Source organism: Hyperolius riggenbachi, chromosome 8, assembly GCF_040937935.1.
Source record: "Hyperolius riggenbachi isolate aHypRig1 chromosome 8, aHypRig1.pri, whole genome shotgun sequence".
Classification (NCBI taxonomy): domain Eukaryota; kingdom Metazoa; phylum Chordata; class Amphibia; order Anura; family Hyperoliidae; genus Hyperolius; species Hyperolius riggenbachi.
Window position 1 is genome coordinate 256,236,650 of NC_090653.1, and position 27,683 is coordinate 256,264,332.

At 44.7% G+C, this 27,683-nt stretch overlaps 1 protein-coding gene across 1 annotated transcript in view; it reads left to right on the forward strand.

Moving 5' to 3' along the window:
* Nucleotides 1-24,166, forward strand: part of LOC137527779 (cholesterol 7-desaturase nvd-like) — a 78,611-nt gene extending 54,445 nt beyond the window's left edge. The window contains exons 3-7 of the mRNA XM_068248670.1: nt 1,436-1,614; nt 4,080-4,202; nt 7,058-7,177; nt 8,788-8,964; nt 21,992-24,166. Coding sequence (XP_068104771.1) covers nt 1,436-1,614; nt 4,080-4,202; nt 7,058-7,177; nt 8,788-8,964; nt 21,992-22,153 — 761 coding nt within the window. The 3' untranslated portion in view covers nt 22,154-24,166. The remainder of the gene's footprint in view (nt 1-1,435; nt 1,615-4,079; nt 4,203-7,057; nt 7,178-8,787; nt 8,965-21,991) is intronic.
* The last annotated feature ends 3,517 nt before the right edge of the window (nt 24,167-27,683 follow it).

The following is a 27,683-nucleotide window of genomic DNA, read 5'->3' on the forward strand; positions in this document are numbered from 1 at the left end:
TGACAAACATGCAAAAGAATAAGAAATCAGGAAGGGGGCAAATAGTTTTTCACACCACTGTATTCTTCTCACTTCAGTTGTCTTGTAAAATTCCTAAGCGTTGGCAGTTAAGAGACGAATTTCACGTTACATACTTTTAATCAACAAAATTGTAATATGCAAATTAGAGGAGTCTGAGTCGAGGAGTCGGAGAGGGTAGAATCCTAAACTGAGGAGTCGGAGTTGGTGGATTTTTGGACCGACTCCACAGCCCTGCCTGCGGCGGCGGACGCGTACGGGGGAGCCAGCGCAGCACCGAGGGCACCTGAAGAAGAGAGGGAAGGCTCATTAGGACCGAGCCTTCCCTCTCCTTAGGTGAGTATCTGACTTTATTTATTTTTAAACTGGTACCCATTGGCTTTAATAGACATTCACTTCCAGGTCAAAGATTGCACTTCCTGTTTGTCTGCACACAGGAAATTGCAAATCGCAAAACAAAAATGCTTACAAAATCGCTTGCAAAAAACGCAAATCGCACAGTGTCATAACAGCTTAAAAAAAAATTGCTCACATAAATGCTTAGCGATTGTGCTTGTGACTTGTAGTGTGAACTAGGCCTGAAGGTAGACGGCTGTAGTTTGCAGGAAATTAATGATTAGCAATTGTAAGGCCTCAACCTGCTAAAAGGAAATGGGTGAAGTTGTCTATCTGGATAGGTAGACAGCCGGGGCGGAACAATAGACCCTGCGAGTGATGCAGTGCAGGGAGGCCCATAAGCAACGGGGCCTCGTGGGGCAAGGATTTTCTTTTCTCTGTTCTGAGACTGACAACTAAGGGCACGGAGAGAAAAAAAAGTTCTGCTCTCTGCACAATTGTTCTTATGACTGCATCTGCTCAGCCACTGATAAGGAATCATGCAAAGTGTTGCAGGCAAAGATTTGTAGACAGTCCCTATTCAGTGTGCAGCAGGCTCTTGTGTACAGCGCCCTACAACCTCTCCAAGTGCTGTGTACTTTAGTGATGCTGGAGAAGTCTGCAGAGCCAGTTCTGCTCCATCAGAGATGGACAGAGTGAGTGTAATAATCTGTCAGTTTTCTATGTGCGGTTTATGCACACAATGTGTCCGTATGTGTGAAAACATGCATGTTTTATTACAGAAGCTAATGTAATTGATAGAAAGAATGCCTGCAGTGCTTGATTGCTGTCTTTATCGGCATGGGGAAAACACATTCAAGTGTGCACTAGCCAATTGAATAACATTGGTTTTCAGTTTACCTGTGCAGAAACTAGGGGAGAGGGACATCCAAAGTTTTGCAGGGGGCCCACTGATTTCTAGTTACACCCCTGGTAGACAGATCAAGACGAGCGGAGATAGGGCAACAATTGTTTTCATGCCAAAGGCTTTATCTGTTTTTGAAACTTTGACCTGATCTGATTGACAAGTTTCTTGTTTCAGTGCCAGACTTTGCCAAGATAAAGAAGTGGCCAAGCTGTGAGCTCAACGGGATGGTGTTTGTGTGGTATCACTGCGATGGTACCGAGCCCACGTGGAGCATCCCGGAGCAAGAAGAGATCACCAATAAGGAGTGGGTGTACCGGGGGCGGACTGAGCACTATGTCAATTCACACATACAGGTGAGCCTGGGTCTTGGATACTTGCTGCTGCTTTTAAAGGACCCCTGTCACGAAAAATTGTAAAATTTAATATATATGAAAACGCAAAGTACTTTTCTCCCAGAGTCAAATGTACAAACTAACCAGCAAGCTCATGGCGAACCAGAACTCCTAGGAGTGTGTAAGGGGCTACAATGGTCCAAAAAGCCCCCTTACAAAAATGCTATGGACAACAAGTCTGCATTCTTAAAACTAAGGACTTGTGATCATTCTGGTTACAGTGAGTATAGGCTGGGGGGGGGGGGGGGGGGGGGGGGTGTTAGGGTTAGGCATCAGTAGAGGAGAGGACTCCTATGAGAATAGGGTTAGCATTATCGATAGTAAATTTTACTATTGGAATTACCGCTGCACAAAAGAATATTGGTACTCTACTGGCTGGGCACCCCATTTTGCAAGTACACATGTCCGTAGGAGGTCCATAAGACGCCCCTGCACTATTGACTCACCGGGTTGTTTAATCCCCCCTCCCCCTTCTCTCTATATCACTTCATCCTATAGTCGAGCGCCTTATAGTCCGAAAAAAACAGTACTTCGGGGGAAGCATTTGGTCCATCTCACGGGGTATTTTCAGCCACATGTCATTCAGTGGCATAGTTGAGTGGCTGAGTCTTGCAATGGTTCTGACACGGGGACCAGAGGTCAAACCTCAGCTCTTCCTTTTCAGTAAGCCAGCACCTATACAGTAAGGAGTCTGCTACTGCCTATAGAGCGCACCCTAGTGGCTGCAGCTTAAGCACTTGGAGCCAATCAGGAAAAAAGTACAATATAGACCTAACGCATGCAATTTTATAAGCTTGGTGCAAGCGCAGCAGTGTACAGGCCCGTAAGGTTGTTGGTCAGAAACAGAATGGTGTACTTGTAAGGAGGCTTGCTGCCACGTTTTTATAGGTTCTTTTTATGGAGTACTTTCTGAAAAAAACAAAACTTTGAGGACCCCTGATGAGATTGAACTTCTCACTAACATGTTTCTGATTAGTCCCGAGTCTATCCTGAGCTGTGTATTGCACCACACAGCTTGACCAAGCTTTTAAGGGACACCTTATAGAGAACCCCGAGGTGGTTTTAGGTGGTGAGGGGGGGGGGGGGGGCAGATCTGACACCGGCATGTTCTCTGCCTCATGACATGCCTCTGTGTCCCCCCACAGACATGCTACAGCCCCCTGAGATTGGCGACATTTGTCCCCATCTTGGAGGTAAACACGGGAGAGGGTTTTCCTGTTCAAAACGCCTGACGAGCTGCGGTTTTTGTGGCTACCTGGTCTGCTCAACTTAACCCCTCCCCCCACCACCACCACCACACCCCTGGATCAGGTTGCCTACTTTATTTTTTTGTGGGACATGGAGGCTGCCATATTTCTTTTAAACACCAGTTGCCTGGCAGTCCTGCTGATTCTCTGCTTCCAATTCTTTTAGCCATAGACCCTGACTAAACATGCAGGCCTAGTGCACACCGGAGCGTTTCCGCTGCGGTTTGCGATCTGCTTGCGGGTGCGGATCCGCTAGGGTAATGTATTTCAATGGGCTGGTGCACACCAGAGCGGGAGGCGTTTTGCAGAAACGCATACTCCCGGGCTGCTGCAGATTTTAGATTGCGGATGTGTTTCTGCCTCAATGTTAAGTATAGGAAAAACGCAAACCGCTCTGAAATACGGCACTTCAGAGTGGTTTGCCAGGCGTTTTTGTTACAGTAGCTGTTCAGTAACAGCTTTACTGTAACAATACATGAAATCTACTACACCAAAAACGCTTCACAAAACCGCAAAACGCTAGCTGAAACGCTACAGAAAAAGAAGAAAAAGCAGATCAGGTGTTTCTGACTAAAATATGACGATTAGCTGCATGCTTATTTCAGGTGCGGGATTTGTACACTACTGCAGCCAAAGAGAGCAGCAGGACCGCCAGGTAACTGGTATTTAAAGCAAATGTAAGTTGAACTAAAAAATAAATTTAAAAAAACAAACTTTCCTATGGAGAGAGAAGTTTCTCAGTCCTATGGAGCCTCCCCGCTTTTCTCGTGGTACCCTCGTTCCAATCTGCCAGCGCGGGAGGCTTCAGAACTCTTCTGGAGCTTGAGCGCTTACAAAGACAGCTCCATACATGAGTGCATGAGAGGGCGCTCACGCAGGCGCAGCACGGGAGCCACCAGTCTCCGGCAGCACTTGGGCTCCCGAAGACTTCCGCAGTCTCTGACCGGTAGGTTCAATCTGCTAAAGGGGGACAGCGCAGGAACGTGGTGATTGTGAGGAACACTAAGGCTCTATAGGACCCAGAGACTTCCCCCTTGTGGTAAGGAAATTGGGTTTGGGTTTTTGTTTTGCTATTAATGTTGACTATTCAGTGGTAGTACTGCGGGTTTATGGTTATGATCCTCCTTGAGAAATTGTATGCCGTTTATCATTCTATAATGTGATGTTCACGGTTTACAGGAGATACCAGAGAACGCATCGGACATTGCCCACCTGGACTTCCTGCATGAGCCGGGCCTGTTCAGCGGGGTGGACCTCCGATACACCAAGTCAAGATTTGAGTTTTTCAAGCACTCGTGGAAGGTGAGTTCTTTCCTACAAGATTATAGGCAGGATTGAAGAGCTGCAGAGACCAGCCCGATAGGGATGGCCAATGAGGTGCAAATTAACCTTCCTGGCGGTAAGCCCGAGCGGAGCTCGGGCTATGCCACGCAGGAGGATATCTCGGCCCCTGCTGGGGCGATTTGCCCCATTTAAAGTTCTGTGCGCGCAGCTAGCACTTTGCTAGCCGCGTGCACAGCTTGATCGCCGCCGCTCTGCGGCGATCGCCTGCACGCAGCGGCGGAAGAGGCCCACCCCCGCCAGAGCCCTGCGCTGCCCGGACCAATGAGTTCCAGGCAGCGCTATGGGCTGGATCTGAGGCGTCTGACGTCAGGACGTCGGCTGATGTCCACGACGTCATTTCGATCGTCGCCATGGCGACAGGAGAAGCCAAACAGGTGAACGCGTTATATACGCGTTCCCCTGTTTGCTATTGATGCCGGCGACGATCGCACTAGAGGAACACATGCGCCCTCTAGTGGTGTTTCATGTAGCTACCACTCTGGTAGCTTTACATGAAACAAAAAAAAATAAATAAAAAATAAAAATTTCTGCCCATTTGGGAAAAAAAAAAATCAACCGCCAGGAGGGTTTTTAATGAAAGATTATGCAAACACTGCATGCAAAATTATACAGATTTGAAAGTCAATGGAATCCTGCAAAGGTGGAATTGGGTTGGTCCATTTGCAGCTTGCATAAATTTGCATGCACAATTTGCATACTCTTGCATGACTTCTGAACGGGCTCTCGTTGACAATCATTCTTACTGCCAATCTGTAGCTGAATATGTTGCATGTAAATTTTGGGGGAAAAAAATACAATGAATCTCATGCTTTCTAGGGGTTTCCTTCCCACCCCCAAGATATAGGTAAGTTTATTGTCCTCTCTCATATTATCTCCAGACAGTGGAAGGGACATTACTGAGGGACAACTATGTACAGATGCTAGATTTTTATTGGGATAACCTTAGGTGAAAATCTATCAGCATGCCCAATGATCTTTAGCAATATACTGTGGTGGGTTATCATTGGCTGCCAATTAACCAGAGGATCTATTTTAATTTCCTAACACTAACCTACAAAGCTCTCCACAATCTCTCTCCCCTGTACATCTCCTCACTAGTTTCCAGATACCAACCCAACCGCAATCTCAGATCTGCCTACAATCTTCTTCTGTCTTCTTCTAGAATCACCTTTTGTTCTTACAATCGCCTCTCTTGTTCTTACAATCACCGTTTGTTCTTACAAAAGTAGAACCGAGGCGCCAAAAGAATAAAACCAGTAATTAAAAAGTTTAAAATTGCTTATGGGGCAGTGGTGGACTTGCCTCCTCCAAGCAGACTCAAGAGACTGTAGTATTCAAAATTACAAAATCTTTATTGGCATACTCCAGGGGGTTCGCAACGCGTTTAACAGGCTTGTACCTGCTTCCTCAGGCAATAGACAAATGGGCCTCAGGCGCCAGGTGTATCCCGGACCAATTGCTGTTGTATGCTCCTATTTGTCTATTGCCTGAGGAAGCAGGTACAATAGACAATAGGATTTTCTTTTGGGGTGCCTCTGTTCTACTTTTGTCATTATCCATCTCTTGTGGAGGGGGATATCCCTTCTTTCTACTTTCTACAGAGATTGGCTTCTTAATCCTGAGTGAGGACAGGACAATCTCCTCACCTGCCTACACAGTGGTTGTCTGGAGGTAACCCTGGTTTGTGAGTATAAAATTTGTACTCTGACATTATACCCACCCTTAAACAATCTACTACACTATATTGGGCTCTCTGTTTCTCTTTTACATATACTCTTTTGTTATTACTCTGTACAGCACCATTGAATTTGTTGGCGCTTCATAAATCATAATAATGATCCTTCAAAAGAACACGGCATGTGAGACCTGTGGAAGCTGCCATATTTCCTTTTACACCATACTAGTTGCCTGGCAGCCCTGCTGATCTTTCTGGTCAGTAGGGTCTAAATCACACTTGAAACATGCATGCAGCTAATCTTGTCAGATTTGTCAGGCGTCTGATTTGCATGCTTGTTCAGGGCCTATGGCTTAAAGTATTAGACAGGATCAGCAGGACAGCCAGGCAATGTGCATTATTTAAAGGAAAATAAACCGGTCTGCCTCCATATCACTCTCACCTTGGGTTCCCTTTAAAGAACGGACATGAACTGTTCGGCTTGTGCATCCCCCATATAGCCTGATACATTTTTTCAAATGACTTAAAGAAAACCTGTATCGAAAAAGGGCCCCTGGGGGGGTACTTGCCTCAGGAAGGGGAAGCATCTGGATTTGGTTGAGGCTTCCCCATCATCCTCTGTCCCATGGTGGTCTCGCTGGGCTGCTCTGAACAGCGGCCATGTAAAGATTTACCTTCCCTGGCTCTAGCGCAGACGCAGTAGCGGCTCTCGGCTCGTGATCGGGTGAGAATAGCCGGCCGGGTCTGCTCTACTGCGCCTGCGCTGGAGAAGGTAAATATTGCAGACGCTACTGTGCCACAGCCTGACAAATTATCCCTGTGGCTTTGGAGGGGCCCAGCGAAACCACTGTGGGACGGGGACAGGGGACGCCTCAGTTGTGTCCAGAGGCTTCCCCCACCCGAGGTGAGCACCCCTCCCCGGGGCCCTTTTTTTTCTCTTTAACATCTACCAATGGATGCCAACATTTTGAATGAATAAGGAACCATGTTGGCCATCCGTGGGTCAATACGTAGCATCATCCTTATTTAAAACTTTCTACCATTGCTGGTAAACTGGTAGTGTTTAGTGTTTGCTGTGACCAGATCTTTTCACTGACCCATGCAGTGTGATCTTTACGCATCTCTCTTGCGTCCCCAGGTTACGTGGGAGGCGGAGCCAGCCCCCAACAAGCACTGTTCGAAGATGACTCTTCACCACGCATCGCATATCTTCGGGAAACATTTCTCCCTGCTGGATGTAAATGTTGTGGCCCGCCAGGTAAGTGTTCTCCTTCCACCCCAATGGGAAGTGCAGTATTGACAAATCTTGCTTGGACAGTGTGATCCATATGCACAACACCAGTAGCAAATGGGCAGGTAATGGTACTAGGGTCGCCAGATTAGCACATTGTGCAGAGTTGGTGAAGTGGCCAAACATAGACTTTCCCAGCTGATTAAATGGTGAGGCCAATTTTTTTTCTTTCCTTTACTTAGGCACAAATGTAAGAGGGGGAGCCTCTTGATCTTTAGGTTTTCTATGCTGTCCTCTGACATTGTCAGTCAACCCCTGGGCAAGTCAAGTGTGTGATGTACTGTTCAGGGCTGTGGAGTCGGAGTCGGTGCAATTTTGGGCACCCGGAGTCTGAGTCGTTGATTTCATCAACTGAGGAGTCTGAGTCGGTAGTCGGATGATTTTTGCACAAAATCCACAGCCCTGTTAAGTAGACTAAGGAGTCTGAGTCGAGGAGTCGGAGCCATTTTGAGGAGTCGGAGTGTGAGTCTGAGTCGTGGTTTCATAAACTGTGGAGTCAGAGTCTGAGTTGGAGTCGGAAGATTTTTGTACCGACTCCACAGCCCTGGTACTGTTATTTTTGCAAATGAGGGCTTGTAATTACCACTTAGTATTAACACAAAACTGAAAAAATACATTTTTTTTCCAAACAAACTATTGTCACCATGCATTGTACATAATGTAAATGTTGTAAGAACCGGGACAAATGAGCAAATAAAGTGTTTTATCTACAGTAGCGCTTTGTATTTTCAAACTAGAATGGCTTTTTCTAAGAAAAAATTGTTTTTTAATTCCCTTTAAAATGGATAGGAAATGAAGAAATTTTTAGCAAAAAGTACCACCCAAAGAATATTCACTCGTACATTTAGGGCTCAAACTCACTAGCCGCCTTTTCTGAGCGCTAGTGATTTGAAAAAGCTCTTGCTAATGCAACGCTATGGGGGATTTTTATAAAAACACATCCCTCAAGTGGTATCACACCCCTAGCATTACATTAGCAAGAGCTTTTCAAATCAGAAAAGCTCTCCTAGTGGGTTCCAGGCCTTAGTCAGAGCTTGCCCATTGTAAAATCTTTCCTCTCCCTGATTCCCATTCTGAAATGTATCACAAGTGGAGACCTCATTACTGCTGGCAGGTGCACCTCTGCGGAATGTTTACTTAGCATTCTAAAGCCGGTAGAGAAATCTGTGGTCTCCAGGGATGCTGGAGGGGAATTCCACATAACTGCCTAGGCTGTGACATCATTTGGAGGGTGGGGCTACATACCAGTATACAGCTATAAGTATTTCTGATGCTGAAACCAAGAAAATTTGTGAAAAAAGTGGGGGTCCTGAATAACTTACTGCGTTCTACTCAGTGGTGTAATACGAGATGCAGAGGTTGCGACGGCACCGGGGCCCTTGTACCAGAGGGTAAATGTAAAACTTGCACTGGGGCCCAAAGCACCTTGGCTACACCACTGATTCTGTCACTTCGGTGCCTCGCTATCTAGTCCAGTTTTGATGCATCACTCCTGTCTTCTCTGAGATCACCGCAGTTGCCTTGGCTCTGGTGTGCATTGTAGCTCCTCCCTGACCCGGAACCTCTTCTCTCTGCAGGTGGGACCCGGAGTCGTGTTCTTGAGCTTTAACCATTCCTTCCTGGGCCGAGGCATCATCCTGCACTGTGTGACTCCGGTGGAGCCGCTCCTGCACAGAGTGTCCCACAGCATCTACTACCAGAAGAGCATCCCCACCATCGTGCCAAAGTTCATTCTCAAGGCAGAATGCATCCAGGTGGGTAATCTAGGAAGGGTAGGATGCCTCCAGGTAGCACTAGGCAGGGTAGGATGCCTCCAGGTGGCACTAGGCAGGGTAGGATGCCTCCAGGTGGCACTAGGCAGGGTAGGATGCCTCCAGGTGGCACTAGGAAGGGTAGGATGCCTCCAGGTGGCACTAGGAAGGGTAGGATGCCTCCAGGTGGGTAATCCAGACGGCACTAGGAAGCAAGCGCTGGTATTACAGCGCAGGAGATTTGGGCACAACCTGTCACCATAGACTGTAATATGGCTATAACGGCGCACAGTTACTTCGGCGCTGTCAAAAGCCTGAGCTGAAGTTGCTGCTTAAAACACTGCAATTCGCCTTCCAGCAATAGCACTATCCATGTGGACCTAGAGGAGGAAAAGTATTTAATGCCGCTGGGAAATTGTGCAGCAGCAGGATAAGCCATACCGGCTCTATCCTGCGCCTAAGTCTCCCAGCGGCTAATTCATATGTATGCCTAGGAAGGCAAAATGCATTAAAGTGCGTGATCCAGGCGGCACTAGGAAGGCAGGATGCCGCCAGGCGGCACTAGGAAGGCAGGATGCCGCCAGGCGGCACTAGGAAGGCAGGATGCCGCCAGGCGGGTAATCTAGGTGGTATTAGCCCCTTGCCGACCACTCCACGCCATTTGGCATGAATGCGGCTGAAGCCTATGACTGCCGATCGCGCTGATTAGCTGGCGGAGGGAGGGATAAAAAGGCATAATTTAAAAAAATTTTTTACAAAAAAATAAACCTCCTGGGAGCGATCATAGCCCACCAACAAATCTGTTGGTGGGCAGAAAAGGGAATGGGAATCACTTGTGTTCTGAGTTGTGCAGCCCTCCAGCGAGCCCTTAAAGCTGCAGTGGCCTTAAATGTAAAAAATAGCCTGGCCAATAGGTGGGTTTAAGACTGCGGTCCTTAAGTGGCTAGGAAGGCAGAATGCATCCAGGTGGATAATATAGGCAGCACTAGGAAGGCAGAATAGAGGGTGCCATATTTATTTCCTTTAAACAATACCAGTTACCTGGCAGCCCTGCTGAAATACTTGGCTGCACTAGTGCCTAAATCACACACCTGAAACAAGCATGCAGCTAATCTCACTAGTTTTGACAATATTATTTTTTTTTTTTATTATTTAGTATTTATATAGCACTGACATATTACGCAGCGCTGTACAGTGTATATATATATATATATATATATATATATATATATATATATATATATATATATATATATATATATATATATATATATATATATATATATATATATATATCTATCTTGTCACTAACTGTCCCTCAAAGGAGCTCACAATCTAATCCCTACCATTGCCATATGTCAATATTATGTAGTGTAAGTACTGTAGTCTAGGGCCAATTTTTTTTTAGAGGGAGCTAATTAACTTATCTGTATGTTTTTGGAATGTGGGAGGAAACCGGAGTGCCCGGAGGAAACCCACGCAGACACGGAGAGAACATACAAACTCTTTGCAGATAGTGCCCTGGCTGGGATTCGAACCGGGGACCCAGCGCTGCAAGGCGAGTGAGCTAACCTCTACGCCACCGTGCTGCCCAATATTGTCAAACACCTGATATGAATATGCTTGTTTAGGGTGTATGGCTGAAGGTGTTAGGCCAGAGGATCAGCAAGACAGCCAGACAACTGGTATTGCTTAACCTCCCTGGCGGTAAGCCCGAGCTAAAGGTTGGGCTATGCCGCCGGGAGGCACCGCTCAGGCCCCGCTGGGCCGATTTGCATAATTTTTTTTTTTTTGTTACACGCAGCTAGCACTTTGCTAGCTGTGTGTAACCTCCGATCGCCGCCGCTACCCGCCGATCCGCCGCTATCCATCGCGCCGCAGCCGCCCCCCCCAGACCCCGTGCGCTGCCTGGCCAATCAGTGCCAGGCAGCGCTGTGGGGTGGATCAGATTCCCCTTTGACGTCATGACGTCGGTGACGTCATCCCGCCCCGTCGCCATGGCGACGGGGGAAGCCCTCCAGGCTGGGGGGATGCCGCTGAACGTATTAAACGTATTTGCTGCCCCCTGGCGGATTTTAATAAACCGCCAGGGAGGTTAAAAGAAAATAAATATGGCAGCCTCCTTATAACTCACTTCTGGTTTAAAGACAACTGGACGAATATATTTGTCCAGTGTATTTGTGGAGTGCACCTCTAGTTTGTTACTAAATGAGGCATATGTGGTATCATTTTAACAGGGACAAGTTGTACAATTAATTTTGGTGTCTAAAAGCTGTGACCCACCTCACATGAAAAATAGGTAGGGACAAACTCAATCAAACATAAAAAGTTATTTTTAGAATTCTAATAAAACTTGGGAAAGTTTTAGCAACGCTACAAGAGACATATGTGGTATCATTTTAACCGTGATAGGTAATAGAATACAGTTTAAAGAGTTTTTTAGGGTTGAGGCCCATGTCTCCTGTATTCTTTTTAGTCACAAACTGAATGAAAATAAATTAAAGTTCGCATATTCTGTACCAAAATAAAAGACTTGTAAAATGAAAACAAAGTGACAGAATATAACAGAAAAAAAATACATTGTTACTTTAGGAACCTGGCTTTTTAAATATGTATGCCATGAGGGTATATTACTATTTTTTAAAATAAGGTCTTGTAATCATCCGTAGTGTACAATGAGAAAGCAAAAAACTGAAAAGACACCTTTATTTCCAAATACAATATTGTCACCATACATTGTGCTAGGAACATATTGCAATAACCAGGATGGATGAGCAAATAAAATTAGTGGTTTTAACTTATAGTCAGCACTGTTTAATGTAAAGCTATAATGGATGTAATTGGAGAAATAGTTTGTTTCTATTTTTTCCCTTATTTTCCCTTTTAAATGCATAGAAAATAAGGTGATTACTAAACAAAATTACCACACACTGAAAGCCTAATTTGTCCTGAAAAAAAAAATGTATAGATCATTTAGGTGTGAGAAGTAGTAATAAAGTTATTGGCCAATGAATGGAAGCAGCGCCTGTATGTGAAAATTGCTCTCGGGCTGAAGTGGTTAAACCACCAGCAAGCAAGAAAATTCCTAAAAATTTGGATAGTGACTTTTTTTTACTAACTTGGGTAATATTTTCAATTTCAAAAATGCTGAAGTTATTTTAGAGAATATGAAAATCTCCTAGGAGATAACTCAGGAGAAAGTGGATTGCATATGGGCCAATGTATTTAAATTGCCATCAGTAACAGGTACGTGTTTAATTCACTCGTAGCTTGTTTGCCTCCTGTTTCCAAGGGAGAATTTATTTTTCACCTTCAAGTCTCTGAAGAGCTGTGAAAGTGGATACCCCTGACATATCTTGCTCTGAATCACTAATGTAAACACGAGAGTAAAGCCACATACTTAAAGCTCAACTAAAGTATTTTAAATGCACAATTATCAAACCACTTTAAATTGGACAACTTTTTTCAAGACAAGGAGTTATCACTGATAAGGGGCGACGAACAACTGATAAAGGTACATACACACGTCTGATTTTTCCAAACGACAGGTCGTTTGGACATCAAATCGGGCGTGTGTAAACGATCGATCACCTGAGAAGACTGGATTTGACCGATCCGGCAAGCAGATCCGTCAAAAGCAGCGCCATTAGCTGAATGACAGTTTGTACACACGCCCGATTTGACGTCCAAACGTCCAGTCATTTGGAAAAATCAGATGTGTACGCACCTTTAGATGCAGCTCAAATCAATCCAACTGTTGGATTGACTTGAGCTGCATCTTATCAGTCGTTGGTCGCCTCTTAAACACACGCTCAACTGTGTGTTTGTTTTATGCAGCAAAATTATCAAACCACTTTTGTTGTGAAAAAAGTTGAAACAAATTAAAAAAAAGTTTGCTATTCACACAACTGATAAAACTGATAAGACTTCAATCCAACAGAATTGAATAATAGCAAGCAACTTTTTTTTTTTTTTGGTCGTTACAACTTGTTTCACAACAAAAGTTGTTTGGTAATTGTGCTGCATAAAAGACCGCTGTTGGGTGTGTATATGGAGCTTTGTCAGTGATGACGCCTTGTCTTGGCAAAAGTTGTCCAACTTCTTTTTCAAGCTGTTAATCGTGCATTTAAAAGACTTTTGTTTAGCATGTGTATGAGCCTTAACACCCTTGGCGGTTTTGATTCTTTCTGGATTGTTGGGTCTAGAAGCATTGCAATTTTTGTTTGCAATTTTCCCTGGGCTCCAGCACCGCAGCTTTTACTCCGTCCTCCGGGTGGCGCTGCAACCCTAAAGTGAGATTGCTGGCCCCCACCAGGGAGAAGCAGTCTCAGAGGAGTGGAAGAATGGTGGCAGTCATCGGGATCCCCCGGAAGGTGAGTTGAAACGCTCGCTGCGCTCATTGCTCTGCATAGAGCCTCCGGCAGCTACCCCGAGTGCAGATCGGGGTTACCAATCTGACCTGCGGTTTTCTGCCACGACCGTAGCTCTGGGTTACCGCTAAGGAGGTTAAGCCCTTCAGTTTCTGGAACAAGTGTATTTGGAAACATGAGCTATGTGTTGATTAGTAACATTTCCATCTACATGGAGCAGCTAATACTGCTGATCTGGCCAGCATTGTAGATGTACTCTGTGCCTTGACTCTGCTCATTCTCAACTAACTTTTTTTAGGTTTTGGTTTTTCTTAGACACTGAAGCGAAAAAAAAATGTTATAATGAATTGTTTGTGTACTATGAATAATTACTAGAAGATTAGCAGCAAAGAAAATATTCTCATATTTTATTTTCCGGTATATAGTGTGTTTTCTAACATTGCATCATTCTATAATATGTACAGATTACACAACATTCAGCATTCAAAATTATTCTTTCAGAGCAGTCTGAACTAATGACCTCTCCTCTGGCAGAGAAAAAGAAAACTGTTCACTTACAGTTGAGATAATAAAAGTCAGAAGACAGCCCTCTCCACGACTTTGAAAGTCATAGAGCTTAATGGCTTTTTTTCATAGAGATAACTGGAGTTTAACTCTTCCTGTACTGGTAACAATTAGACTGATGTATCTGATCTTAATGTTTTATTTCTTAGCTGTACTACACATACAAATCATAATATCATTTTTTTTCTCTCCAGTGTCTCTTTAACTGCTCTGCGACCACCTAACACCGATGGGTAGTCAGAGTGGCTCCCCAGGACTGCCTAACGCAGGTCCTGGAGGCGGGATTAGCAGGGAATGCATGCGCATGATTTCCCTGCAGAGTGACACAGCGGGGATCTGTGATCAGCCTGCCAGCCGTGATTGGAGCTGGCAGGCTGTGTAAAAATAAATTAAATAAATAAAAACCCGATATTTTCATTTGTACAGCGCTGTGATCTAGTGCAGCGCTGTATGGGGGACAGCTTTCTCACTCAGCTTGTCCCCTGGAGTGGCTCACAATAAAATCAGCCTATGAGAGGTGATTGTAGTGATTGGATCTCAGAGGGAGGGAGGAAAAAATAGCCTCTTATTTAAAAAAAAAAAAAAAAAAAAATTAAAATTGATTGTCATGGCGGCAGCAGCAATCAGATACCACCAACAGAAAGCTCTGTTGGTGGGGAGAAAGGGACATAAGATTAATGCCGTGCTATGAACTGTCAAAGCTGCGCAGAGCTTAAGTGTAAAAAATCGCCTGGTCACTGGAGGGGGGGGGGGGAGAGGGGTATTAAAACATGTGGTCTTGTAGTGGTTAAAGGACCACTGTAGTAAAAAATCGCACAATTTTAAATGCGTGCAGAAACATGCAAATAAGTACATTTCTTCATAAATTTTCTCCTGTGTTGCTGTCTCTTGCAGTGGATAGTAAGTCTGACAGAACCGACAGGTTTTGGACTAGCCCATCTCCTCATAGTTGATTCTCAGGCTTATTTTTTTTTTTAAAGCATTTGGTGAATGGCTGCTGCACCATCCAACAGCCAAAAAGTGTGCAGCAAGCAGGGAAGCTGGCCAGCATCTTTGTATTAATGCCTTTCAGGGAATGTCTTTATATAGAATAAAGGCCATGCTGAGAATCCCCCATGAAGAGATGGACTAGTCAAAACCTGTCAGTTCTTAGATTTCTACAACAGGCACATAGGAGAAATGTAATTTATGCCTCATTTTACAATGGAAGAAACCTACTTCCTATGTGTATGTTTACAAGTATTCTACATTTTACAATTTTTTGCAATAGCCCTTTAACTAGTGAATCCTTTTGGACATAGCTGCTACGTGTGCCCCACACACGCTCCCGTGCCGCTGCCCATTAGCCTGGAGATCAATGAATGGGAATGCAGTTCCACTCAATTGATCTAAGGCTCCCCCCCCCCCCCCCCCCCCCCCCATCAGCAGACTGACCGGATCCAAAAGACACTGGGGCCAACTGCGCATCTGGGGTATAGACCACCCCACAGCCTCTCAGGCACAACTGCTGGGCACTTGGAGATCCACTTCCTTCGTTTTTAGATGTACAACTGAAGTTCGGAAGAACTCCTGAAAGTTACAAAGTTAATTCACTGAAATAAGCATAAACACCTAAAGGAAAGCTTTCAAGGCCTCACAAGTGAATATTGACCTACTGAAAGCTTGACCTACATCAGTGGTACATCTAAAATGAAGGAAGCGGATCTCCGAGTGGCTGTGGGGTGGTCTATACCCCAGATGCGCAGTCGGGGGGCTGTTGCCCTTTGGATCCGGAGAGTCGCGGGGGGGGGGGGGGTGGGCGATGAGAATGTTAATGTTTTTCCCTGACATTGATGAATCGTTTAACCACTTGAGGACTGTAGATAGAATTACACTCCCCTAGTGACCAGGCAATTTTTTTTGACAATGTAGGCCACTGCAGTTTTGAAGGGCTCGCTGCAGAGCCGTACAACTCGACACACAAGTGAATTCTCCCCCCCCCCCCCCTTTTCTGCCCACCAACAGATATTTCTGTTGGTGGGCTCTCATCGCTGCAGGGATGTTTTTAGTTTTGTTTGTTTTAGTAAATTTACTTATTTATTTATCCCTAGCCCTCCCCCTGCCAGCCTATCACCGCGATCAGCTGTCATAGGCATCAGCCTATGGCACCCAATCGCTCCTGATGCTCTGTTGGGGACAGCCAAGTGACACGGCTGTCTCCAGTACCACGCTGCCTTAGATCGCAGCGCTGTACAGTGTAAATAGACGGCTCCTAGCGGCTATTGCTGCTGGGAGACTATTCAAGCAGAGATGCGCGCGCCTCTGCGCACGCAATCTTCAAAGCCCCGCCCAAGGACTTCACGCCAATTGGCGCTGAGCGGTCCTGGGGCTGCTGCCGTGTCCAAGCCGATTGGGCATGGAGCAGTCTGCAAGCGGGTAATGTGTGAAAAACACCAGTGTATATATAGGACTATGTCTAACTACTTCCATCGCTTTCTGCCTCCTTTCTAGTTTACCAATTTTGCTATACTCTAATAGCTTGGTGAGCGCTCCCCCTGGAAGGACTTTGCTCTACCCTAATAGCTTGGTGAGCGCTCCACCTGGAAGGACTTTGCTCTACCCTAATAGCTTGGTGAGCGCTCCCCCTGGAAGGACTTTGCTGTACCCTAATAGCTTGGTGAGCGCTCCCCCTGGAAGGACTTTGCTCTACCCTAATAGCTTGGTGAGCGCTCCACCTGGAAGGACTTTGCTCTACCCTAATAGCTTGGTGAGCGCTCCCCCTGGAAGGACTTTGCTCTACCCTAATAGCTTGGTGAGCGCTCCACCTGGAAGGACTTTGCTCTACCCTAATAGCTTGGTGAGCGCTCCCCCTGGAAGGACTTTGCTCTACCCTAATAGCTTGGTGAGCGCTCCACCTGGAAGGACTTTGCTCTACCCTAATAGCTTGGTGAGCGCTCCACCTGGAAGGACTTTGCTCTACCCTAATAGCTTGGTGAGCGCTCCCCCTGGAAGGACTTTGCTCTACCCTAATAGCTTGGTGAGCGCTCCACCTGGAAGGACTTTGCTCTACCCTAATAGCTTGGTGAGCGCTCCCCCTGGAAGGACTTTGCTCTACCCTAATAGCTTGGTGAGCGCTCCACCTGGAAGGACTTTGCTCTACCCTAATAGCTTGGTGAGCGCGCCACCTGGAAGGACTTTGCTCTACCCTAATAGCTTGGTGAGCGCGCCACCTGGAAGGACTTTGCTCTACCCTAATAGCTTGGTGAGCGCGCCACCTGGAAGGACTTTGCTCTACCCTAATAGCTTGGTGAGCGCTCCACCTGGAAGGACTTTGCTCTACCCTAATAGCTTGGTGAGCGCGCCACCTGGAAGGACTTTGCTCTACCCTAATAGCTTGGTGAGCGCTCCCCCTGGTAGGACTTTGCTCTACCCTAATAGCTTGGTGAGCGCTCCCCCTGGAAGGACTTTGCTCTACCCTAATAGCTTGGTGAGCGCTCCCCCTGGAAGGACTTTGCTCTACCCTAATAGCTTGGTGAGCGCTCCCCCTGGTAGGACTTTGCTCTACCCTAATAGCTTGGTGAACGCTCCCCCTGGAAGCACTTTGCTCTACCCTAAAAGCTTGGTGAGCGCTCCCCCTGGAAGGACTTTGCTCTACTCTAATAGCTTGGTGAGCACTCCCCCTGGAAGGACTTTGCTCTACCCTAATAGCTTGGTGAACGCTCCCCCTGGAAGCACTTTGCTCTACCCTAATAGCTTGGTGAGCGCTCCCCCTGGAAGGACTTTGCTCTACCCTAATAGCTTGGTGAGCGCTCCCCCTGGTAGGACTTTGCTCTACCCTAATAGCTTGGTGAGCGCGCCACCTGGAAGGACTTTGCTCTACCCTAATAGCTTGGTGAGCGCTCCCCCTGGAAGGACTTTGCTCTACCCTAATAGCTTGGTGAGCGCTCCACCTGAAAGGACTTTGCTCTACCCTAATAGCTTGGTGAGCGCTCCCCCTGGAAGGACTTTGCTCTACCCTAATAGCTTGGTGAGCGCTCCCCCTGGAAGGACTTTGCTCTACCCTAATAGCTTGGTGAGCGTGCCACCTGGAAGGACTTTGCTCTACCCTAATAGCTTGGTGAGCGTGCCACCTGGAAGGACTTTGCTCTACCCTAATAGCTTGGTGAGCGCTCCCCCTGGAAGGACTTTGCTCTACCCTAATAGCTTGGTGAGCGCTCCCTGTGGAAGGACTTTGCTCTACCCTAATAGCTTGGTGAGCGCTCCCCCTGGAAGGACTTAGCTCTACCCTAATAGCTTGGTGAGCGCTCCCCCTGGAAGGACTTTGCTCTACCCTAATAGCTTGGTGAGCGCTCCCCCTGGAAGGACTTAGCTCTGCCCTAATAGCTTGGTGAGCGCTCCCACCTGGAAGGACTTTCACCATCCGCATCAGCTGTGGTTTATGGACTCTGAATTAGGTGTATATAGTAGTAGCACTCAATCTTCTCTGAGTAGCACACTCTGAGCGCCAGTATATGTTTATAAATGATCTTTAGAGGATGCCTGAAGTGAAAAGTATATGGAGGCTGCCACATTTATTTACGTTTCAGCAATACCAGTTACCTGGCTGTGCTGCTGATCCTTAATGAATCAGTAGTGTCTGTATCACACGCCTGGAAACCAGCATATGCGGCTACTCCAGTCAAACGTTCAACCTTTTGACCTGCATGCTTGTTCAGGGTCTATATGGCTAAAATCTTAGAGGCAGAGGACCAGCAGGACAGCCGGGCAATGTGCATTCTTAAAAAGGAAATCCATATGGCAGCCTCCTATCCCTCACTACAGTTGTCCTTTTGAACTGGTACGGGTTATTTATTTATTTTTAAAGTACAAAATCTGTTCAAAACTAAACTTTTCTCTGAGCCCATCTCTACTATTCTCTACATTTATAGGACATCAAATGTGAAATTATTTCCCCACTGAAATTAAATTTAGAGAGCCCGATGGGTGAGAAGTATATGGAGGCTGCCATATGTTTCCTTTTAAACAATACTAGTTGCCTGGCAGCCCTGCTGATCCATTTGGCTGCAGTAGTGTTTGACTCACACCTGAAACAAGCATGCAGCTATCTTGTCATATCTGACAATATCAAACACCTGATCTGCTGCATGCTTGTTCAGGGTCTGTGGCTAAAAGTATTAGCGGCAGATGGTCAGCAGGGCAGCCAGGCAACTGGTATTGCTTACAAGGAAATATGGCAGCCTCCATACACCCTTCACTTAGGTGTCCTTTAAATGGGACAAGCTTGCATTCTTCAAATCCATCAAACTGTAAGTGGAGAGTGACTATCCTGCCGAAGTTCAGTGCAGTTTTACTGAAACTAGTATTTAAAGTGAGCCTAGTATTTAAAGTGAGTCATATTTCACAAAGACTTGCAGTTAGACGGCTGCTGTTTATCTTTTACAATGTTGTAGCTGTAAATGAGCACATTCAGTAATGGGCTGTGCCAGCTTTGAGCAGCTAGTTTTGGTGTTTCCGCTCAACATTCTAAAAAAAAATACTCACATTACACTGCAAATTAGAACTAGGATTCCAGGAACACAGACCAATAATACATTTATGAGCTTGCTTGAAAATGTTGAGGCTGCTCTTGAAATGAACATAATCTTTGGTTAAAGCAGTAGGGTCAGCCATGCTATCCTAGGAAAAAACCATATATAAGCAGATCTACTTGTATTTACTGTACATAACCTGTTTTGTACTGTCCATGTTTTTGATTTCAGTGCATTTTATTCAGTAAATCAGAACGGTTTCAGGCATTATCCATCTTCGCTGCCTCTGACTGAAGCCAATCCTGATGTAATTTCCTCCTTTACACTTTTTTCCCCTCTTGCCTGAAATGGTGTATGTATTGGTAACACTCTTCCCAACTGAGCTCTGTACTAGAAAGTGCACGGTCATATATTTAGCTTGCTGCCTGTGTAAACACATGTAACTACAGCATAGATCGTATTTCAGCAACTTCTGCAGAGAGGTGAGTTGTATTTCCCTTCTCAGCTTCATGTGACACTGAACTGCTCTCAGCCAATCAGTGAGAAGCAGGAATGTGGGAGGAGAGATGACTAGCTTCCCTATCCCTGGCAATGTACCAGAATAGAGCCAGGCTGAGATGAGATTAATTACAGAAGATAAATTTGATTATATTGGAATGCTTGCAATGCAGCTTAGGGATGTAGACTACATAATGAACACAGAGCAGTGGCGGGGGTGAATGTAATTTGATTTTATGGGTGACAATCCCGCTTTAGAGGGGGGGGGCCCAGAGTAGGGGAAGAGGTACAGAACGCCTGGATGCTGTGTGGTGACTAGGGATGATCAATGAGGTGCAAATTGTTCTGAAATTATGGAAATTTTTTATGCAAATGTATGCAGTTTGAAAATGGTTAAATCAATTTAGACCCAAGTTTAAATTGGTCCATTTTCATACTGCATACATTTGCATAAAAATTTGCATCAACACAGAACAATTTTCATGTCCGTGATCATCCCTAGTGGTGACTGAGGATGAGAGCGCTTATTGGCTGAGGATCGCTAAAATACGAATGCTATCGTGGCACAAGATGCTATTCTCCTTCAGTGTACTAACAACCATTCTACACCCTCAATCCCGTAATCTCGAAGGATGAAAATACGTGCCCTTAAAGGGAAGGTCCAAGCAAAGCGTTTCACTTACCTGGGGCTGTTACCAGCCCCATGCAGCCATCCTGTGCCCACGCTGTAACTAAGTGATCCTCCAGTCTTCCGCTGGCAGCTAGTTTAGTTTTTGCCGACCTCGGAAGGTCGGGGGCCACATTGCGTACATTTTTACGCATTCCCGCTAGTGCAGGTACATTAACACATACGTTTTTACGCGTTAGTGGTGCAACGCGTAAAAAATTTATGCATTGAACCACTAACGCGTAACAATGTATGTGTTAATGTTCCTGCACTAGCGGGAATGTGTAAAAAATGTACGCAATGTGGCCCCCGACCTTCAGAGGTCGGCAAAAACTAAACTAGCTGCCAGCGGAAGACTGGAGGATCACTTAGTTACAGCGTGGGCACAGGATGGCTGCATGGGGCTGGTAACAGCCCCAGGTAAGTGAAACTCATTTTTTTATTTTGCTTGGACCTTCCGTTTAAGTCCACAAATTCTCACTTAAAGGGGAACTTCAGCCTAAACAAACATACTGTCATTAAGTTACATTAGTTATGCTAATTAGAATAGATAGGTAATATAATTTTTTTACCCACACTGTTTTAAAAGAACAGTCAAATGTTTGTGATTCATGGGGGCTGCCATCTTTGTCATGGGGGCAGCCATCTTTTTGGTTGAAAGGAGGTGACAAGGAGCAGGAGACACAGTTCCAACTGTCCTTTGTCCTGATAACCCCTCCCAGCTGCACACGCTAGGCTTCAAATGTCAAATTCAAAATGTCAAAAAAAATTTTTTGCACCAAAACAGCAGAACGAGAGCAACATCAGAAATCCCATCATGCTTTGCACAGCATCAGGGGGAAAAAGCCCGGGCAGTTTTTCTTCTGTGCAGCTAAAAATGAGGTTTGGATAAGCGAAACAAAGTTCTGATGCTGTGATACTGTTAAAGAAACACCAGGCCTTTTCAGTGCTGAGTCGATTTTTAGTCCGGAGGTTTACTTTAAGACCAGCATCGATGTGAAAAAGCCTGAGATTGCCCCAAATACTCAATAGTCTTGTCATCTGCTGCTTGTGTAGGGTAGGAGTTCTAGTGTTGTCACTTTGACACTGTGGTACTTTTGTCTTGATTGTTCGGTACTCTACTCAAGCGAGTAGAACACTGGCTTCCAAAGACTGCTTTGGTGTCAAAACTACCTTCGTGCCATACCAGACTTATTATGTTGTATGAGGCAGGAGGGAGCGAAGTGAAAGTGGTGTTGCCAGAGCTGAGGAGGCAAGACTAGTGGTGGGATGTGTGAAGCCAAAGCGGGAGTGAGCGAATACGGCGACTTTTAATTTCCCTCGCATGACAGACCTTAAAGTTGACATGGTTGACTGTGTGAGGCATGTGCTGTTTCCTACAAGGTGATCATTTAGATTAAACACAAAAAAATCATCTCTTCCAGTTTGAACGAGACGTGATGGTCTGGAACAACAAGAAATATGTCAGCAAGCCAATGCTGGTAAAAGAGGATGCTGCTATTGCCAAACACCGCCGCTGGTACTCTCAATTCTACAGCGAGAACAGCCCTCGACTTAACTTCCAGGAAAACGGCTTGGACTGGTGAATAGCATGACCTCTCGGAGTCCATGGATCTAAAACCGGTGGTTTTTTTTTATACCAGAGACTTTATTGAGAAATATTTGTAACCAATAGAACTGTAAATGAGATAATATGTGAAATATTTATTTTTTTACATAAGGCCTTTAAGACTATGGACTCTAACTTGGTGGTTAATGGAAAGTCCAGATTCTTCTGTTGACTACAGAGACGTCGCCAGAGGTGGCTTATGGCTTCCTGGTTGGATCGTTTAAGGTTGGCTCATGGTTGGCTCTAGTGGAATGTGTAGAGATGACTTGTGACTGTGGTAAGCACATCAGAAGTGCCTTATGGCCGTCCATGGCATGGTAGCCAGTGGTGGCTTAAAGTGAACCCGAGGTGAAAATCGATGAGCGAAACAATTGTATTTATCCTCCTAATTCTAAAAATTACATTTTTTTTTTTCTTTTTTTTGGATATCCCATGGTTTTATATTTAAACATTTACAAAGTAGATTGAATGTAGTGTTCTCTGCTCAGTGGCAGTCTATTACGTGTCCCAGAGTTCTATTAAGTGTCCTACTTAAAAATATATAAATTAACTATTGACCTTTTCTTTTATCTCCGTCTGCTCTCAGAAGTTGTATTCTGCCAGGAAAACTTTTATAGCTGTAATCTGCTTATCAATGAGATGTATTATATTCCTGACAAGGTACCAGCAAGACAGAAGCTGTCACATCCATGCCTAAAAATTAACTTTTGGTCAGCAAAATACAAGTAATACAGCCTGGTTATTTGTTTTGCACTGTACATGCACATGTTTATCTCATCATGTTAAACCTGACCTCAGGTACACTTTAAGGCTGACTCTGGTGGATAGCCAAGGGGCCTTATAACTAGTGAGATCACTAGACGTGGCTTATGGGCTTATCATGGCAGGGTGGCCAACAGTGCCTTATGGCGGACTGTATTGGAATGGCTAGTGGTAGCTTATGACTGTAGTGAGATCACCAGAAGTGGCAGAGTGGCCAGTGGTGGCTTATGGCTGACTCTAGGTGACTGGGTAAAGGTGGCTTATAATTGTCATATTGCCAGACGTGGCTTATGGGCAATTCGCAGTGGGCTGGCTGAAGGTGGCTTATAGGCTGACAGTGTTCCAAACCTTAGTGAAATGGCCAATCAGCTTTCAGCAATTAAAATTTTATCAATCTAAAAAGGATACAGGGTACAGGGGATGGTTGAGGTGATGCAAATGTTTATGCTAATTCTACGGATTTTTTGCTCTTTTAGTATTTGCTTGGTTCATTTTTCAAGCTGAATGGGCGTAAAATTTTCCATCTTCTTGACCATCCAAAATAAGTTTGGCCTCTAAGGAAGTGCTCCCGACTGTCTCTACACCAATATTTCTTAAACCGGTCTTCGTGACTCCCCAATGGTGCATGTTTTGCAGGTAACCTCAGCTATGCACAGTTGAGGTAATTAGTTATATGGAATCCACCTAGATGGGACACTGAGACACTAATTACCCCACCTGTGCATAGGTGAGGTTGCCTGCAAAACATGCACCATTGGGGAGTCACGAGGACAAGTTTGAGAACCACCGGTCTACACAATCAGCAACTGGAAGCTTCACTGCTCAAGCTTTTGGTGGTGTATTTGCCTTACTGCAGCTCCTGATCAATGCAGGGTACCATGCTGGCTCTTTGTTTCCATGAAGAGGTTGTTTAAGGCACAGTTGCTCCCAGCAACAAGATCAGACTATTCCATGGTTCTGCATTGTAAACAGAGCAAGGTACTGTGAGCTGCCAGGTAGTGATGGTCATGTCTAGGACATTCCAGGAAGAAGTATGTGACCAGTTTGGTCAGGTGATGATCATGACGAGCAAATCCGAGACCTATCCATGTGCTAAAGCATGATGTGATCTCCAATCAACAGATCAAACCACACTCTTCTTCATGAGTTCTCCAAGACATGACCATCACTACTGCCAGGTCACCTGCACACGTGAAGGCATGTTCTTAGGGGGGGGGGGGGGGCTAATTTGGAGGCTGAGGGGTCATTTTTAAGAAGTCCATCCTTTTTAATTAAGATCTACTGGCTATCGAAAGTACTCATCCTTTTTAATTAAGCTCTACTGGCTATCAATTTACCAAAGAACTTTGCAAAGGATTCCTTACTTCCGTGTAAGTACTCGCTCTGCCAGAACACATGCATGACTTGGGAGTGGAGACTATTGTTTAGTCATGTGATCAGCTTTGAACATTGCACATCTCAATAGCTTACATAAAAATCATGGCTGTGTTGACTAAACTAAATTCAAAGCCAAATTTCAAAAGTAACTTTGAGTGTATATTGTAAATATTTCACTTTTGAACAATTTTTTTCAAATTCCCTGCGAACATGTGCTTGCCTGCAGCTGTGTCAAGCCAATTTGCTGTTAGGAAGTAGGTGGTTGTAAGACCTCAAACGCTGTGAACAAAGTCCCACCTTTTCATGTAAATACACTGTATTTTCTATAATGCAAGAAGTACAGGAAATGTAATCTGTTGTTCCTCCTACTTTGAGGGTCACACCTGACTGACGCACCCACCAGCTGAATCCAGACAAAGGAAGAAAGTGGGAAGCACCTTTGGCCCATGATAAATCTATTCTGTCCAGCCCACCATTTATATTCACTTGTACTGGTTGTTCTCAGAATGTATCTTCTGTTTCGGGGTAACCTGGGCTATAATTTTGGTCTGTGTAGGGTGGCACCACCCGCACTGAGGAACATTAGTGTGAAAGGGAACCTTAACTGAGCAGGATATGGATGTTTCCTTTTAAACCATACCAGTTGCCTGGCAGTCCTGCTCATCTTTGGCTGTAATAGTGGCTGAATCACACACCTGAAACAAGCATGCAGCTAATCCAGTCTGACTTCAGTCAGAGCACCTGATCTGTATGCTTGTTCAGGGGCTGTGGCTGAAAGTATTAGACACGTGATCAGCAGGAGAGTCAGGCAAATAGTATTAAAATAAATAAATAAATAAATCCATATACTTCTCAGTTTAGGTTCCCTTTAAGTGCCCAAATTATGTGCTCAGTTATGTTAGGACATTCTAGTATACCCTTAGTTATATAAAATATATGTTGTAATCTTTAAATATTGGTTTTCACGTTGTTTTTATGCTTTGAAAAGACTGCATGGTGTTTCACTGGAGCACTGCTGAAAACCTCTCAGCTGGAAGATACTTTGACTCTTATGGTGTGTACACACTACAAAGATTAATGAAAGAGCATACTCTACACACTCTATTCTATTGAGCTGATCTCCTCATCAGATAAACTCTTTGCAAGATCCTGCGCACAAAGATGCTGTACACATGCAACAGATCAGTATCTGCAAAAGATCTGTTCCTGCAAAAGATCCGTTCCTGCATTCATAGTCTATATATGCAGATCTCATACACACCTTGTTTAACAGACATTCATCTGGAGATCTGACAATTATCTGCAGACTGAAGATCCATCCTGGTGGATCTGAACTGCAAATGAATGTCTGTTAAACAAAGTGTGTTTGGGATCTACAGATATCAGACTAGGCATGCATTTTGCAGGAACGGATCTTTTTCAGGAACTAATCTGTTGCATGTGTACAGCATGTTTGTGTCCAGGGTCTTGCAAAGATTTTTATCTGATGGGGAGTTCAGCTCCATAGAACAGACTGTGTGTAGAGTATGGCTCTCATACTACATGGAAGGTGGTAAAATTTGATCGAAGATCTTTCATTACTTTCAAGTGTGTACACACCATTACACCTCCAGTTGCTTTGGGACTCTGCTGTTTCCCACAGGCATATTTTGTATTTCAAGAACACCTATCCTTGAAGCAATATTACAAATTTGTTTGGACGTCTGACTCCTAATGGGAGTTAGCCAGCTGGCTAGAGTTTAAAACTTTTGTAACTTATTCAGAATTTTTTTTCCTTTTTTAAGGACCACTATAGCAAAAATGCTACAATTTAGAATACATGTAAACGCATGCACATGAGAAGTACTTTTCTTTCAGAGTAAAATGATCCATAAAAAGTGTGGTTCATTTTACTCTGGAAGAAACGTACTTCACATTTGTATGTGTTTCCATATATTTAAAATTTTGTCATTTTCACAATAGTGGTCCCTTAAGGACCCTTAACATGAGGGATATGGCTGCCATATTTATTTGCTATTAAACAATACCAGTTACCTGGCATCCTGCTGATCTTTCATGCATCAGCAGTGTCTTAATCACACACCTGAAACAAAGTGGTTATTCCAGACTCACACGTCAAAACCCCTGCATGCTTGTTCAGGGTCCATGGCTAAAAGTGTTAGAGGCTCAGGACAGCCAGGCAATGTGCATTGTTTAAAGGAAAATGTAAGTAAATGGAAATATGGCAGCCTCCATATTACTCTCGAAGGTGTAGAAGTTCCAGTTAATAATCTAGGCTTGACAGGGTTGCCAACTCATCCTTTTTAAATACAGATATGCATTATACAGGACTTGTGGCTAGACATAAGCAGTGCCTTAACTGCATCTGAGTAGCCCCAGTACCTTCATAACTTAGATGTGTCCGTAGTTAAATTGATGATTTGGCAACCCTGGTGCCAGATTAAATGATCTTTATGGACTTCTCCTTTTTAAAGTGATTTTGTGATGGAATTATGGGACATTGCCTGGCTGACCTGCCTGCCCTGGGGTTTCATGACTTGGGAAGCTGAGCCAAGATAAACATGCAGATCAAAGCTTTTCAAAAAAGTAAATACTGTAGTGAATGGAAGATGGAGGCTGCCATCTTTATGACTACCTTTCCGTTGTGCATGCAGATTGTATGGAGTTTGCATTTGGGCAAATCAAATGCCCTTCCTGTCAGTTTTGATTGGTCTTATTGCAAACTGTTAAATTTGTGGTTAACTTTGCATACAAGCTATAATTTGCCACGTTGGGATGAATACAGTAAGGTGATTGGAAAAAAAAAAACTTTAGTGTTTTAATGTTCCTTTCGTAAAAGATGTAAAAAAAATAATTGTAAAGCAGTGACTTTATAAATGGCCCGCAAAGATCTACCTGCTTACTAATTGCAGTGATCTGGAGTGCATGAGATAGTTGAATACATGGTATGTCCTGCACCCATCAGCAGGCCCATACATTGACCTCATGTGGAGTCTAAGCAAAACTTACAGAATAGTGAGGAAAGTATTAGGACCCATCAGGCTTTCACTGCTATGTATGCCACTGGTAGAAACCTTACCCCTCTTCCGGTGACCTGCCCCTTCCAGAAAGTGAAAGGAGGACCTGAAGTGAGGAAATTAAGAGGGATATGGAGGCTGCCATATTTAACATTACCAGTTGCCTGGCAGTTCTGCTCATCTTTAAGGCATCGGTTGTGTCCAAATTACACAGCTGAAACTAACATACAGCAAATGCAGTCACACTTATGTAAAATCTCAGCTGCATGCTTGTTCATGGTCTATCGCTAAACGTACTAGGGGCCAAAAATCAGCAAAAAAGCGAGGCGACATGCATGGTTTCAAAGCAAA